At 37.1% G+C, this 14,653-nt stretch overlaps 1 protein-coding gene across 1 annotated transcript in view; it reads right to left on the reverse strand.

Moving 5' to 3' along the window:
* The window catches only part of SBF2 (SET binding factor 2), a 456,507-nt gene that overhangs the window by 34,776 nt on the left and 407,078 nt on the right, over nucleotides 1–14,653 (reverse strand). Inside the window, exons 29-33 of the mRNA XM_082476788.1 lie at nucleotides 10,633–10,829; nucleotides 8,304–8,444; nucleotides 7,309–7,408; nucleotides 4,702–4,781; nucleotides 3,038–3,057 (exon numbers count right to left, since the gene is read on the reverse strand). Coding sequence (XP_082332914.1) covers nucleotides 3,038–3,057; nucleotides 4,702–4,781; nucleotides 7,309–7,408; nucleotides 8,304–8,444; nucleotides 10,633–10,829 — 538 coding nt within the window. The remainder of the gene's footprint in view (nucleotides 1–3,037; nucleotides 3,058–4,701; nucleotides 4,782–7,308; nucleotides 7,409–8,303; nucleotides 8,445–10,632; nucleotides 10,830–14,653) is intronic.

The following is a 14,653-nucleotide window of genomic DNA, read 5'->3' on the forward strand; positions in this document are numbered from 1 at the left end:
AAGACTTGCCCAAACACCTTCACAAAAGTCAAAACAATTGAGTGAGATAATCTGATGTAAGAATGCCACTGAATAGGGAAAAAGATGCATGCTCTGTGGGTACAGTTTTAGAGGTAACAGCAAATTAATTCATCTAAGTAATCATGTATCATATTGGTCATTTGTCATTTACTTTTGCATCATATAAGCATTATTAATATAGCATTTCAAAAATCATTTGGCTCAGAGGAACCTAATAAGTCACCCAAGTCAATTCTATTTTTGTATACTGATGTAAATTCAGTATTTATAAGTAAATACTGGTATCATAAATAGAGTGCACAGGCTCTAGGAAAGAAAAAACGTGGGCAGGAGGCAATAATGAAGCCTAGGAAGGAGAACGTGGAGTAAATTTCTCAGGGCTTCAAGAAAGAAGGAACATTATTCTGCTTTAGTCAGTCAATTCAACAAGAAAACCACATTAAGAAATAAATTAGAACTTTACTAAACCCACTAAAATCTGAGAATTAATATTTGTGTATCATGCCAAAATGATGCAATTTTAAGTCAGTAAAAGTTATATTTTAGTCTTTTTTCCCCCAGTATCCAAGAAAAACAGAAGTTATAAATTTAGTAATGTGCATTTCACTGAATCTTAGGAAGCTTTATTTAAAAGGTATAGTCAGAAGCAGATGTCTTCTAAGGGAAAGGTCAAGCTAAGCTACTGGAAGGATCTCATAAGTTGACCTTAATTATATTAATTAGAAAAATCAAGGATTTCTAATATGCAAGTGAGACTATCAAATATTAAATATCTAAACACAAAGGCATATAATAAGTCCCAAATTTGACAGAGCTCCTTACAAATGCCCCCAGACTGTAGTGTTCAGGCTGGTGACGGAGTCACAGTGGTACATAATACTGCCACTGCTTCCCTAAAGTGCATTCTCTAGATTTGGAAAGGCTCTTTGAGAAGCTTTAATCTTTGCCAAATGTTAAATCAAGCCATGTTTCTAGGTGACTACAAGTCACCATGATAATGTCACATCTGCTTCTCTTTATAAGCATCTATAGGGTCAGGAGACCAGTTCTCAAGAAAAGGTATTGTAAATTTCTGCTTAACATGGATGAAACTTTCTATTATAACCTATGAGTTTTCTTAGATGTTAACAGCAAGTGTTAATTTTTTGGTAAATGGAATCACAGAGGAAATTCAGAATGTGGATGAGAATAAAGATAATTTGACAAACAAATGTGAAAAAAGTCACTTGTAACACATATGCTTTCATATGAAGATGGTTAAAAAGAGTGACACATCAGGACAGATAATACAGTACCTTGATAATGGACTCTTCCCTTAGCTGAAGATTTGGGATTTGACTGAGTAAAACATTTATCTCTGTACCCATGCACTGGGAGGTAAGATTAAAGAAGGAAGAAGGAATGAAATGTATATAGCAGCAAACATCAGAGCAAATGGAGTAAGAAAAGAACAGGTTAATTTTAAACATTAAGTTAATGATAGGGGAAAAATGTAAATATATTAAAAGCAGAAGATTTGATTAACAAATAAAAGGCTGCACAGTCACGCAAAAAGATGAACTGAGTGCCTGTTAAATGAAATTTCAGCACTTGTTTATAAATATTATAAGCACAATGAAATGGACAGCGCAGCAAAGAGTGCCAGTAAAAAATTATACCAAATGGAATAAGCTTTTGGAGGTTGTCATTTGGTGAGAAACAAATTTTTATAATAAAATTAAGGAATTTGGGGAGGGGTGAATGTTAGAATACACTGGCCCTAGTATTGAAGGAGGCTGACTGATTGGCAAATACGATGTGTTGTACAACATGTTTGTTCTTTGAGCAAGGTCATCATATCAGGAATGAACCTCTAACAACCATTTGGAATAACAAAGGGCATGTTTTTGCAGTAGAGCATTAAGCATTGCCACATTGTCTTCTTTTTTTCCTCTTTTCATTTGGAAATTCCATTTATTTTCCATAAGTAGATAGTTACAAGCAGCAAAAATTTATGACCCTGTGACAATACCCAATGCCACTAAAAATACAGCTTGTGATGGCTGACGTAATGACTTCTCCTAAAATCCCTATTTGCACCAAAATGATAGGCAGTATCAAAGATAATACTTTTGTAATTTGAGTAATATTGTTTTTTTCCAACAGAAAGAAAGTGCTTCGTGACTATCGCAAACTTCACCTGGTAATAACAAAAATGGTGAGCAGTAAGTTACCGTTTATTCTTTCCTGAGTAAAGGAACTGCTCAAATCACTTAAGGAAAATGATTCTGTACTTATTCAGGATTGAAAACACGATTATTAAGCTATCCATTTCAAAACTGCATAAAATATGACATAATTTGATAAAAGAAAAATCATCATAAGTGATTTTTCATTTCTGCCTCACTCCTTTGGAAGTAGGAAATGAAGGGCCTTGATGGCTTTAGTGGCCAAAGGAAGTCAGAAAGCTAAGGGTTGCAGAGGCACTGGCTGATTATACACAGAGAATGCTACTGCAAGACAGAACAAAGACCTGGAACAGCATGAAAAAGGCACAGGGCCTCCTGTGTGCGAGCCAACTACTCTCCTTTCTGCCAAGGTTTTAAGCTTTCCTACTGGAATATGGATCATTAAATGCTTGCAGTGAAGCCTGAGTGGTTGGTTCCTGATTCTGAGACACTGTTCCCTAAATGTATCATTTTCTTATGCTAGTCCCTTGGCCTAGAATGACCTCTCCCATTTCTTTACCTGACAAACTTCTTATTCCTTAAGATCCAGGAACAACGTAAACTCCTCTGAAAAGCATTCTTGACTGTCCCTAGAGTTGTAGACGGCTCTATCTGAACTCTGATCCCATTGCACTGTGATTATTTGCACATTTTATTCTACTTGATTGTGTACTCCAAAGGGCAGGGACCTAATCACATTTACTCTTATATCCATGCTGAGAGCCTGATATCTAGGTACTGCAAACATTTGTTGATTATTTTCTTTTTGAAAATTGATACGTATGAGCTGCTGTGGTTCTCTACTATACCTTCAACTCAATTATTTGCCCTGAAAGAATGAAAAGGGTATTAATTAAAAAAAAACTAAGCACTTCCTCAAACAGAGCCTCATTAATGAAAAACTGCCAAGTGTTTATCACCTAGCAGAAAATCAGCAATGAGAAAACGAGCTGTACTGATTGGGGTCAGCACAGGGCTTGGAGAACTGTAATTCCATCTGGCAGTCACATTAACCAAAGGCATTACACTACTGCACTGGTGGTGAGGTCTGCTTAGCTTCCTGAGTGATTCCTAGGTGTCATATACTTGTCCTGAGCATGTAACACCGACCTGGAGTGGTGTTTTCCCAAACTGCAGGGTCCTCCTTAGTGGTTTGTGAAATCATTTTAGAAGGTCAAACCAGTATTTTTAAAGAAGTGAAACAGATTAGAGTGGAAAATACTATGAGCACTGCATGTGGTGTAGATGAATATTGTTTCATGAAACTTTCGTTATAGTCTATATACATTTTGCATTGTGACTTAGTACTACCTTTGTGATATAAAATGTATATGTATACATATAGATATAAAATGTATTTCTTACTGTGAGACATGATCAAAAAAGTTTGAAAGTTACTGGTCTAGGCCTAAGACACATTCTCCTTTATCTGCTTGCCTTTGGCCAGTGAGAAGCAACCTGGCTTAAGGTAATCTACATACAAATATAGACTTTCCTCCCATTTCAGTGGAGTATTACGCAACAATAATGACAACAACCTCAACAATAATAATGGAACTAACATTTATTGAGCTCCTATTAATAACGAGCCACTTACTAAGTTAAGTGCTTTACATATATTATTTCATTCATTCCCCATAACTATTCTAAAGCTAGAATACTTTTTATTATCTCCATTTTACAGATGAGGACACTGAATATTACGAGGTTTCCTGAATTGCTTAATACCATACACTAAGTGGTAGGACTGCAGCTTGAATTTGAATGTAACTGAACCAAACTCTTAGTGTCTTGTCACTTAAGGAACCATGTGACCCTGGATCTGTCCAGCAGGGTCTGGCTAAGGGGATTGTTTCAGGGAAGAAGTGATACAGTTCATCCCACCCATGGGAATGCAGTGTTGTTCAGAGCATGAGCGTTTCCTAAGCAATGGTATTGTTCTCTCTGCTCTGTTCAGAACAAACGAAGGAGAGAAGGAAAAGAGATGCTTGGGTTGGACGTGACGACAGGGTATTGAATTTATGGATGTGACCTTATGCCTAGCACAGTGCATGAGGTATAAGCTATATTCAGTGAATGCTGCACTGAAATGGACTGAACTAACCCTAGTCCCAGTTATGCTCTTGTCTGCTAAGAGATCTTGGCTAAGTCACATCACCTCTCAAAGCCTCCTAAAGTACCTGTCCTGGAGGTTACACTTCAAGGATAAAATAACACTGTAGAGGAACTTAAAGGGCTATGGAAATGTAAAGGATGAAAAATTTAAAAGCTGCCTCCATGTGGCTACTTCTCAAATACACCCAGGTATTTCATTTTTATATTTAAGAGGCAGATTTTCTCATGGCATTTTTCTATACAACAAGATAATTTATCCAAGTTGCAAATACTTGCATTTTCCCCATGGGGCATAAAAGCTATTGTAATTTTAAATGAAAAGCAATGTGATCTATTCACATCTTCATTTTTTCTTAACTGGTTTTTGCGTCAAAAAGGTTGTTCCCCTGGCTTAGGAACTCTTCAACGTGCATGCTGAACGCTAAGTGACCACCCTGACTGAAAAAGGGTGAAGGAGAAGGTGAAGGTCAGTCTAAACCCTGGCTCATTAGAGTGGGAAAGGCACACAGTGGAAATAACATAAGAAGGAAACCTGGAACTAAGATTCTATGACAATGAAAGGAATGGAAAAACAGTGAAAATACACAGAAGAGGAAAAAGGAGGTTAGGAGGGAGATTTCGAGATAGGAGGCTCTTCCCACACAGGGTAAATGAGGAACTGCTAGAGAAGTGGAACCTAGCTCTCTGGAAGAATGAAGAGACTCTGTACTGGAGGGTGGGAACAAGGAAATGAACTAATGTCAGGGCATGCAAGTGTCTACATATAGTCTTGCCCTGGGCAGTGTGAGTGTATGTCTACCTGCCATGTTCATGTTAATAGGGAGTCTTCTGAGATTTCCCAAACTTGCTTGCCCCAGTCCATTCCTGCTGCTCTATGTGAGAGGGATGATACTATCAGAAGAGACAAAGGAAAGCAGCTCCAGGGATCACAGAGGAAGTTGAAGGTGCCAGGAAACAGCCGCATCTCATCTTCCAGTTAATCACTGGGACTTTAGGAGATTTGGAGGCTTTGGGAGTGAAGAATTAAGAGATGGAGTAAAATAATAAGATTTGCGTTTCTGGATCCTAGCTTAAGATACCAGAATGAAGGGGACCTGGTTAGGAGCAAAAAACTGTCATAAGGAAACACACTAAGTTTACAGGAATTTTCAGAAGAAAATATTTGGGAAGGGGGTCAGAAATAATAATTATGGCCTCATTATGCATAGAAAGGGTCATAAACAGATTAAATAGGAGATTTTAATCCTAAAATGTAAATACAGCCTTCCAGGTACCTTTGAGAATAGCACAGAATGGACTCATAACTAGAATGTAACCACTAGTGGGGATTCCCTTGTATAAAAAAGCCATGAGTCTGAGGCCAATATAAAAAAAGCAAAGATAATGTAGTTGAAACAGATCGGTGAATATCCTTGTGCCTTAGGTACCAACACAGAAAGAGAGACAGTTTTGTACATAAAATTTATATTACAGGTCACCTGGCCCAATGGAGGAATACATAACATGTTGTTGATGAAGTTTACAAAGGCAAAACTCAAGAGCAGGGTGGGGATGGGAAGGCTTCAACTAACCAGACATATGCCAGAAGTTGCATCCTACTAAAAGTTAAAGGGAAAAGTTTCTGACGTGCCTGCTAATATAAGCTTTCAGATGGCAAATAAAGCAATAAGGAGAACTGCAACTTCGAACCAAATTCTGACAGGAGCTTTTGGCAACAAAAATACCAGGAAACTTAGGAGAAAGTCACTGTACTATCTTTAAGTTCAAATTCACCACGAAAGAAATGATGAAAAGAATGAAGTTTGTATCTTAAACTTTAAAACAATAGTATTTTAAAAGTTCCAGAAAAAGTTACATATGACTGTTATGGGTTTAACTGTGTCCCTACCCCCTGTCACATTTCTTATGATGTAGTTCTAACCCCCAGTACCTCAGAAAATGTGACCTCACTTGGAAATAGGGTCATTGCAGACATAATTAGTTAAGATGAGGTCACACTGGAGTGGGGTGGACCCCTAATTCAGTATGATTGGTGTCCTTATAAAAGGGGAAATGTGGAGACAGATGCACAGGGAAAATGTCATGTAAAGATGAAGGCAGAGATACGGCTGATGCTTCTACAAGCTAAGGAATGCCAAAAATTGCCAGCAAACCACCAGAAGCTAGGGGAAAGGCATGGAACAGATTATTCCTCACGGGCCCCCGAGGGAGCCAACCTTGACAACACCTTCGTTTTGGACTTCTAGCCTCCAGAACTGTGAGACAAATGGTTGTTTAAGCCACGCAGTTTGTGGCACTTTGTTACAGTAGCCCTAGCAAACTAATACAATGACCTTAAGGCCTGATTAGGAAGATACCTGAAGAAGGGTGAAAGCTCTTAGGAAATTCTGCCATCATAGAAAGTTCTGATGAGGTAGGAAAAAAAGTACCTAAAGAATCAATATGGCTGCCAGGAGATGTGCATAGTAATCTTGGTTTTCAAAAGGAAAAGAAGTGAATTTTGTAAAATAGAGTCTTTATGTTGATTCTGAACCACTGTCTCTTACTCCTCAAACTAGCACTTCAGAGAACAGGAGTAAAAATAACAGGCATTGGAGGCACAGCCTTTGAGTCTGGGATCATGTCTCCCTAACCGTTTATGCTTCTGTGCTCAGTCTTTCTACACTGCAAACTTGAAGCATCATGGAATGCTGCCAGAGCTGAGTCACCATTTAGATATGTTCCCCTCCCCTCCCAGTGCTTCCAAACTCATCAGTATGTTAAGATTTTAGCAATTATTATAACCCTTGTCCCACGAGGCTAAACTCATCTGTCACCATGCTAGTAATAAATTTGATCATTCGTTTAGAAAAGGGTAATTAAAAACAAATTTAACCATAATTAGTTGATTTGAAGTATCACTATCTAGAAAAAAGTTTTCTGCTTTTAAGGTTGTATCAGTGCTCAGTTACAAAATCAATCTTACTAACCTCCTCGAGCAAAGCTATTGGATGGGTTTACATCCAAATGTCCTGGCACTACCTGCTTAAGCACAGTGGACATTCTTGAAGTCCTCCTTTCAGTCCCTAAAGTCAGCCAAAAAGAAGAACAAAAACCATGTCGTTCGGGTTAACATTACTCAAATGACAAAAAGTTATCTTCATGTGTAGCATGTCTAATTGCTGCCAAACATTGTACTTTTTAAGTACCCAAAGCTTTAATAGAGATAACAAGGCACTGTTACTATTTCCTCAGAGATACACACATCTGCAAGATTATAGAGAGTTAGGTTTGGCAAGTGCAATCAGAGAATTTAATGATAAATGAAACAAGGCATGCATGGTGTTACTTTACAAGAAAAGCCACTTTCTGCTTATGTTGAGCTATTCAAATAGCTGATTAAGCCAAGGAGACCAACTTCTCAAGTCACATGCTCCTGTGTCTAACACATTAGGGTTACCTCTACATGAACCCTTTGGGGTTCCATCACATGATAACTGAAACAGAATATTAGTACAAGTCTTAATGGCTTCATCCAAATCTAGTGAAAACAAACTGTACTGCAAATCATAAAAGGCTGCAGAAATTTCAGGAATTTCAAAGTTATACATGATGATTTTAATAAATATACATTTAATAAACAGATGTTCAACTTACACATTCAACTCTGTAATATTTTAAAGTCTATGTAAAACAGATTCCAGGAAAAAAAAAAAACCCACATGACTTTATGTTTCCCACCACCTCTCCTATTACTCTTTTAAAAAGGAAATAATTAAATCTCTAAATTTGGTTACTATTTACTAGAAATTAATAGTGGTACCCTGATTTCTAAATAAAATAATCTAAAGTTATAGCCCCACAAGGTAAAACATTAAGGGGTCATGTTGAAGGAACAATGCAAATAACTAAAGAGACTAACCCTAGGAATGAATATGACCTTTCACAGTTGTCAAGAAGAAAAATATTATTAAATCTTACCTGGAGACAGAGCAAGTGCTGGCCTGACAGTAAGGGTGTTATTGCCACTGAGTTTCTGATGGACAGAAACTGCACTCAGTAAGGCTTGCAGGTACTTTTCTTGTTCTATGCTACTGGAAGATTCTAAAGAGGAGGTAGGAGCTATAAAAGGAAAAGATATTAAATAAAACAAACTGTAGCTATGTTAATAAAACTGGCTCTCTCTATATACATACACTTATTCTTTCTATATATGGTCTTCAGGTTACCGCACCCAAATATAGAAACCAGCCCCGCTTAAAGCTCCAAACTATTAAATGGCTAATCCTCCTATGATATTGGTTTCACCACACCTACTGCTTGATTGCCTCATCCTCCTCCCAGAAAGAGCCCAGGTCTGGAAAACCAGCATACACCCGTCCTTCCAAGCACAGGTGCAGTTTCTCACCAACCAATCAACTCAAAATGAAGATTCATAAAAGACAACATGTCCTTGATGATCTCCCCCAACCACTCTGTGCATGCCACTGTTTGGGAGCAGAGGATGGAGCAGTTTCCCTCAGCATCCCAGAATGGGCAGAGGTGAGAATATCCCAGTACCAGTAATCTTATTCCAATTCTGTTACACAGGCCTAGGGGACAGGAACTTGTAGAGGGTTGTTGTGGGAAGAGAGGAGGAAGATGAGAAGACAAGAGCAGCTGTTGCTCAATTCCCTGGTCCTTCTGAAAGAGGATCAAAAAGTATGCACAGATGGAAACAACTGTCAGAGCAATTCTGGGTTGGAGGGAGTCTGAGCCTGGCTTGTGTGGAGTAAAACAGAATTACTGAAATTGGCCCAGGCACTTTAAAGTGGCATCGGGAGGGATTCACTGGAAGGACAATAGATATTAACAAATTTTCTTACAAGGTGAATAGGAAATAAATAATTAGCATTACTATATTATTGTATTTTATCAACTTTAAGGTGCCATCATATTTTATAAACTCTAAAATGTCATCAATTATAAGATGCACCACAATTTTATGTACTAAGAATAAAAAACTCTGCCATTTAAACCATGACACAATTATTTCTGATCACATGAACTGTAAGTTGCATTCCAATTTCAAAGATATTAAAATGTTAGCAAATGTGAGCTCAAAAATGTGAAATATAGTAAATTTATATTGAAAAATAAGAAACCAGTGGAATAAAACAATTTCAATTTTTCTAACTAAAAGTTCAGTGATATGCTCATTAATGCTTAGTGATATGCTCATTAATGCATTAATGCTGAAATGATTCTCTCACTTTATGTAACCTACATATGCTGTGTTCTATTAAACCCATTATGTGGCTTGGGAGGATTCCTCTGGGCAGAAAAAGTTAAAAGCCAACTGCCTTCAATTACACAAAAATGCCACGTGAAATAATAACAGTAACAACAACAACAATAATAATATAGTGTGGTGTGTGTCATGCCCTCAGTCAACTGAATGATCAAAGACATACTGGCCAACTTTTAACTTTCAGGAAGGAATGGATGAGAATAAAGAAGAGATATCAAAAAGCACATGGGTCTACCTACTGAACCACTGAACTTGAGTGAGTTCATTTCCAAAGAGGAAAGAATGCAGCAGCCATCCCTAAACTGGATATGATATCTTAGCGGTCCTTGTTTAATTTTATTGAGCATCTACTTTAAGCTAGAAGTTATGAGAAGGGTTAGTAAAATATAGCTCCTGACTGACTTCAGACCTCAGACATGGTGCTCAAAAATATCCTCAGAAAAAGGGGCAGTGCACTTAGTATATCTTTTTTCTTAAGTTGGCCAGCCTCTGGCTTCCTGAAAACCTCTCTGCTTGAGAGCTCCTAAAGAAGCATTTTGGTCATTAGTTTGCCCTCTTATTTGTGTGTGTGTGTGTGTGTGTGTGTGTGTGACTTGTAGGAATGAGATAGGATATCTTATACCACATGGGACAGAATCCCTATTTGCTTCTGCAGCTGTTAAATATGTTTGAATGCTTCCCAAAAGAAAAGAAAATGATTAGTATATGTAATCTGTTTCCATCTGTGGATACTCTGGTTTGTGAAGTGAAAACAGCCTAGAACCAAAGACTTCATTATGTTAATTTCTATTAAAATCCAAATATAAACAGACATATTAAGCAAGATGGCAAATTCAAGGTGGAGCACCACATTGTCAAGTCTAGTTCTTAAGCTGTACATGTATATAACACAGTGGAAAAGGCTATGTGTGAGAGGCTTGATGAAAGGGCACAACTGGCATTCCCAGATTTTACTTCCTTCATTTTTTGGAATACTCTGAAGTGGAAGGATCAGAATACTGCTGTAAGAGAGCTGCTTACCTGCCTGAGGGGAGTTCTGAGATTTAAAAAGGCCAACTACTCCCTTCCCATGGAATCCTCCAGATCGGAGAAGCAGGGTACTGCTTCTTGAGTTCTTCCAACATACAACAGGCAGGCGATTGTGTCGATAGCAGCGGGCTACTCTTGGTAAACTACTGTCCTGTACAGCTTGAGGTACAACTAAAAGGCCAGGATAGCTTTAGGGACATGGAAGGGAGAAAGAGAATAATTTGGGTGGGCGAGGAGGGGTGGGGAGAGGAGAAGAAGAAAGAAATGGAGAGAAAGGGAATATAAGAACATGAATATCATAATATCATAGTAATTTTCTAAGACTCAAACATATTGGTGGAGTTGTAAGACATATATTTCAAACACGAAACTAAGTTTCAACTCAGTTCTTTAGGGGTTGAGAAGAAAAGGCCTAGATGGTGAAGACAGCTAACTCATCCACTAATCTGTATTATTATTATTATTTTTTAATAAGCCTCCTTTGGTGATACTGCAGCCTTTTGCTGAGGAACAAGCTTAGAAAATGAAAACGTTACATAGAATTATTAAAAAGGCTTCTGTTAAACATGATTTCCCTTGCCTTATACACGACTTGAAATAAAGATTGCAAGATTAATGTATTTTTTAAAATTAATTAATTTATTTATGGCTGCGGTGGGTCTTCGTTGCTGTTTGCGGGATTCTCATTGCAGTGGCTTCTCTTGTTGCAGAGCATGGACTCTAGACGCACAGGCTTCAGTAGTGGTGGCTCATGGGCTTAAGTTGCTCTGCGGCACGTGGGATCTTCCCGGACCAGGGATCGAACCCCTGTCTCCTGCACTGGCAGGCGGATTCTTAACCACTGCGCCACCAGGGAAGTCCCAAGATTAATGTATTAGTGTCAACTTTATGAGAATGACAAATCAAACTGTCAACTCATTGGATTGCTGAAATGATAACAGAGAAGAGAGTACACTAATATTTAGACTGCCAGAGATGGTGAAAGGATTAAAAATCAAAACCAAATGATCTTTGGTATGAAAACAATTCGTTCAAGTGTCAAGTGCGTTTAAATATTTTATTAACACTACACGTTGATAATTAAAAAAAAAGATTAGCTCATAAAGTTACAGGATATGATGCTGGGAAAATGAAAAACAGACAAGAGACCTTGTTTTTAAAGATTACTAAGTACAAGAAGACAGGCAGATTTCAGAGCATTCCTTTCCTTTAGTTTATTTAGAAATATTAGACTAAAGAGATTTCATATTAATAACCTCCTAACCTCTAATCCCATGTCTTTTTTTTGTGTGACTTTTTTTATTGTGGTAAAATATACCTAACATGAAATTTAACATGTTAACCATTTTCTGTGCACAAATCAGTGACATTAATACTTAACCAGAGATACCTTGGAAGTATTCTGAAAACCTAGTACTTCCATGCTTCAGGAAGTTACGGGTTGTATTTTTCTAATACCACAAACTGATAAAGAGACCTAGCTGTAGACATAATCATTCATGAAGACTTGAAAAGCAGTTCCATTATTTAGGGCCCTCTATTTCTTTTTAGAAATCCATATCACTAGCACCTAGGTCAAGAAATGAACCAGCATCCCCTTGTGTCACCTCCCAATCACTATTTCTCCCTCTTCCTCCTCAAAGATTATCACTATCCTTGACTGCTAACAACATGGATGAGTTTTGCCTGTTTTTTGAACAAAAAAGGAACGAATAGAATTTATTTTTTTGTGCCTGGCTTCTTTTGCTCAACAGTATGTTTATGAGACCCATCCATGCCTTTGCATATAACTGTAGTCTGTTCATTTTCATTGCTGTATAGTATCCCACTATGTGATTATACTATTTATCTATTCTTCTATTGTTGATTTTGAGTAGTTTCTAGTTTTTGACTATGTAAGAAACATGTTGCCATGAACATTCTTGCAGTTGTCTTTTGGGAGAACATATGCATTCCTAGATGGAGTAGAATTTCCAACAGATACATGACAGATTGTGCACTGTTCAATACATGTCTAGAAGTTTAGTAGATGCTGCCAGACAGCTTTCTAAAGCTGTTTAACCAATTTACAGTCACACCAGCAATAAAGAGTTCTACTTGCTCAACATTTTTACTAGCATTTTGTATTGTTGGTCTTTTAAATTTTAGCCATTTTTGCAGGTATAAAGTAGTCTCACTGGGACTTTAATTTGTATTTATCTGAAGACTAATAGGTTGAGCACTGTTGGAGGATGGAGGGAACCAAAAGTACCCAACAAACTGAGAAGGCATCTTGAGACTAAAAAATCAGACAGGCAGCTCCATATAATTAATGGATCAGTTTATTACAGTGTAACTAACTCATAGGGTGGGATCTAGATCGGGCGAACAATGATCAGGAAACATTCTCAACTGCACTCCAAGCCACGGAGGGGCCACTGGGACAATTTTATAATTAACCTAGGGTATGGGGGTAGGTGCTTGGAAACAGGATGTGCATTCTCAAGTTAAGAGATACGAATAGGTAACTAGTCTCATGGGTACTGGGAATACTTAAGGGAAGGTTTTCATCATTGTTTGGGGACTAGCAGAGCATAAAGGCTACCTGGTCCTAATGATCATTAAACAATATCTATTAACTACAAAGTTCTTGATGACAGAGAAGTGATTCACTGCATAGTACCGTGCTTGGTAGGATCAGCGAAAGACAGGAGAAACTGTAAGGGCCCAAGATGGCATCAGTTATGCTAACAGCCATACAAGCATCTTTTCAGATATTTATTGCCCACCAGGATATCCTCACAAAAGAGGATATCCTCTGTCATTAGTTATTGCCTTTTTACTCTCTTAATGATGTCTTCTGATATATAAGACTTCTTAATTTATTAATTTTTTACTTTCTGGATAGTGTTTTTCCTGTCTTAAATCTTTCCCTACTTCAAGGTCATGAAGATATTCTCCTGTCTTCTGGAAGCTTTTAATTATTTTAACCTTTTACGGGTAGATCTACAGATCAATGGGAATTGATTTTTGTCTATTCAGTGTAAGGTAGAGGTCAAAATTAATTTTTTTCTTGTATGGATATCCAGCACCATATATTGAAAAAAACATCTTTTATCCACTGCTCTTAAGTGCTATCTTTATCTTAAACCCAGTGTTCTTATATGTTGAGATATTTCTATATTCCCTATTTTGCTCCAGTGGTCTGTTTGTCTATTCCTGTGTACATCCCATACTGCCTTAATTACTGTAGCTTTATAAAAAGTCTTGATATCCTGCAGTGTTATTCTATAAGACTATCCTGACTACTTCTAGCCTTTTGCATTTTAGTGTAACTCTTAGAATCATCTTTTCAATTTCTGTAAACATTTTGCTGGGATTTTGATTGGGACTGCATTGAATCTATAGATCAATGTCTGGAGAAATCACAGTTTTAGAGTATTGAATATTCTAGTCCAAGAACATTAAATATCTATTTATTTGTATCTTTAATGATCCTTAATATTGTTTTGACTGTTCCATGTAGAGGTCTTACACATCTTGTATTAGATTTATTCCTAAGTATTTAATGTTTTTTAGTGCTACTTTAAGTAGTATCAGTAGTACCAAAATAATATCATTTAAAATTTCATATTTTAATTATTTGTTTTTGGTACATATATGACTAATTTTTGTATAATGACCTTGTACCAGTGACCTTATTAAATTCACTTATTAATATAACAAGTTTATCTGTTGATTCCTTCAGATTTTCTATGTGTATAATCAGATCATCTGTGAATAATACAGTTTTATTTCTTTCTTTTCAATCTTTCTGACTTTTATTATCTATTTTTCTAGTCTTTTTGTACTTCCTAAGACCTCTACTACAACACTGACTGGAAGTGGTGATAGTGGGCATTCTTTTCCTGATCTCAGAGTACAAATTTTCAATAGTTTACCCTTAAGTAATTTTTGCTGTAGGATTTTTTTAGACACTTATGAGATTAAGGAGCTTCTCCTGTATTTCCAACTTGCTTAGGGTTCTTTTGTA

Source organism: Balaenoptera physalus (assembly GCF_965194825.1).
Source record: "Balaenoptera physalus genome assembly, chromosome: 10".
In the NCBI taxonomy this organism is placed as follows: Eukaryota; Metazoa; Chordata; class Mammalia; order Artiodactyla; family Balaenopteridae; genus Balaenoptera; species Balaenoptera physalus.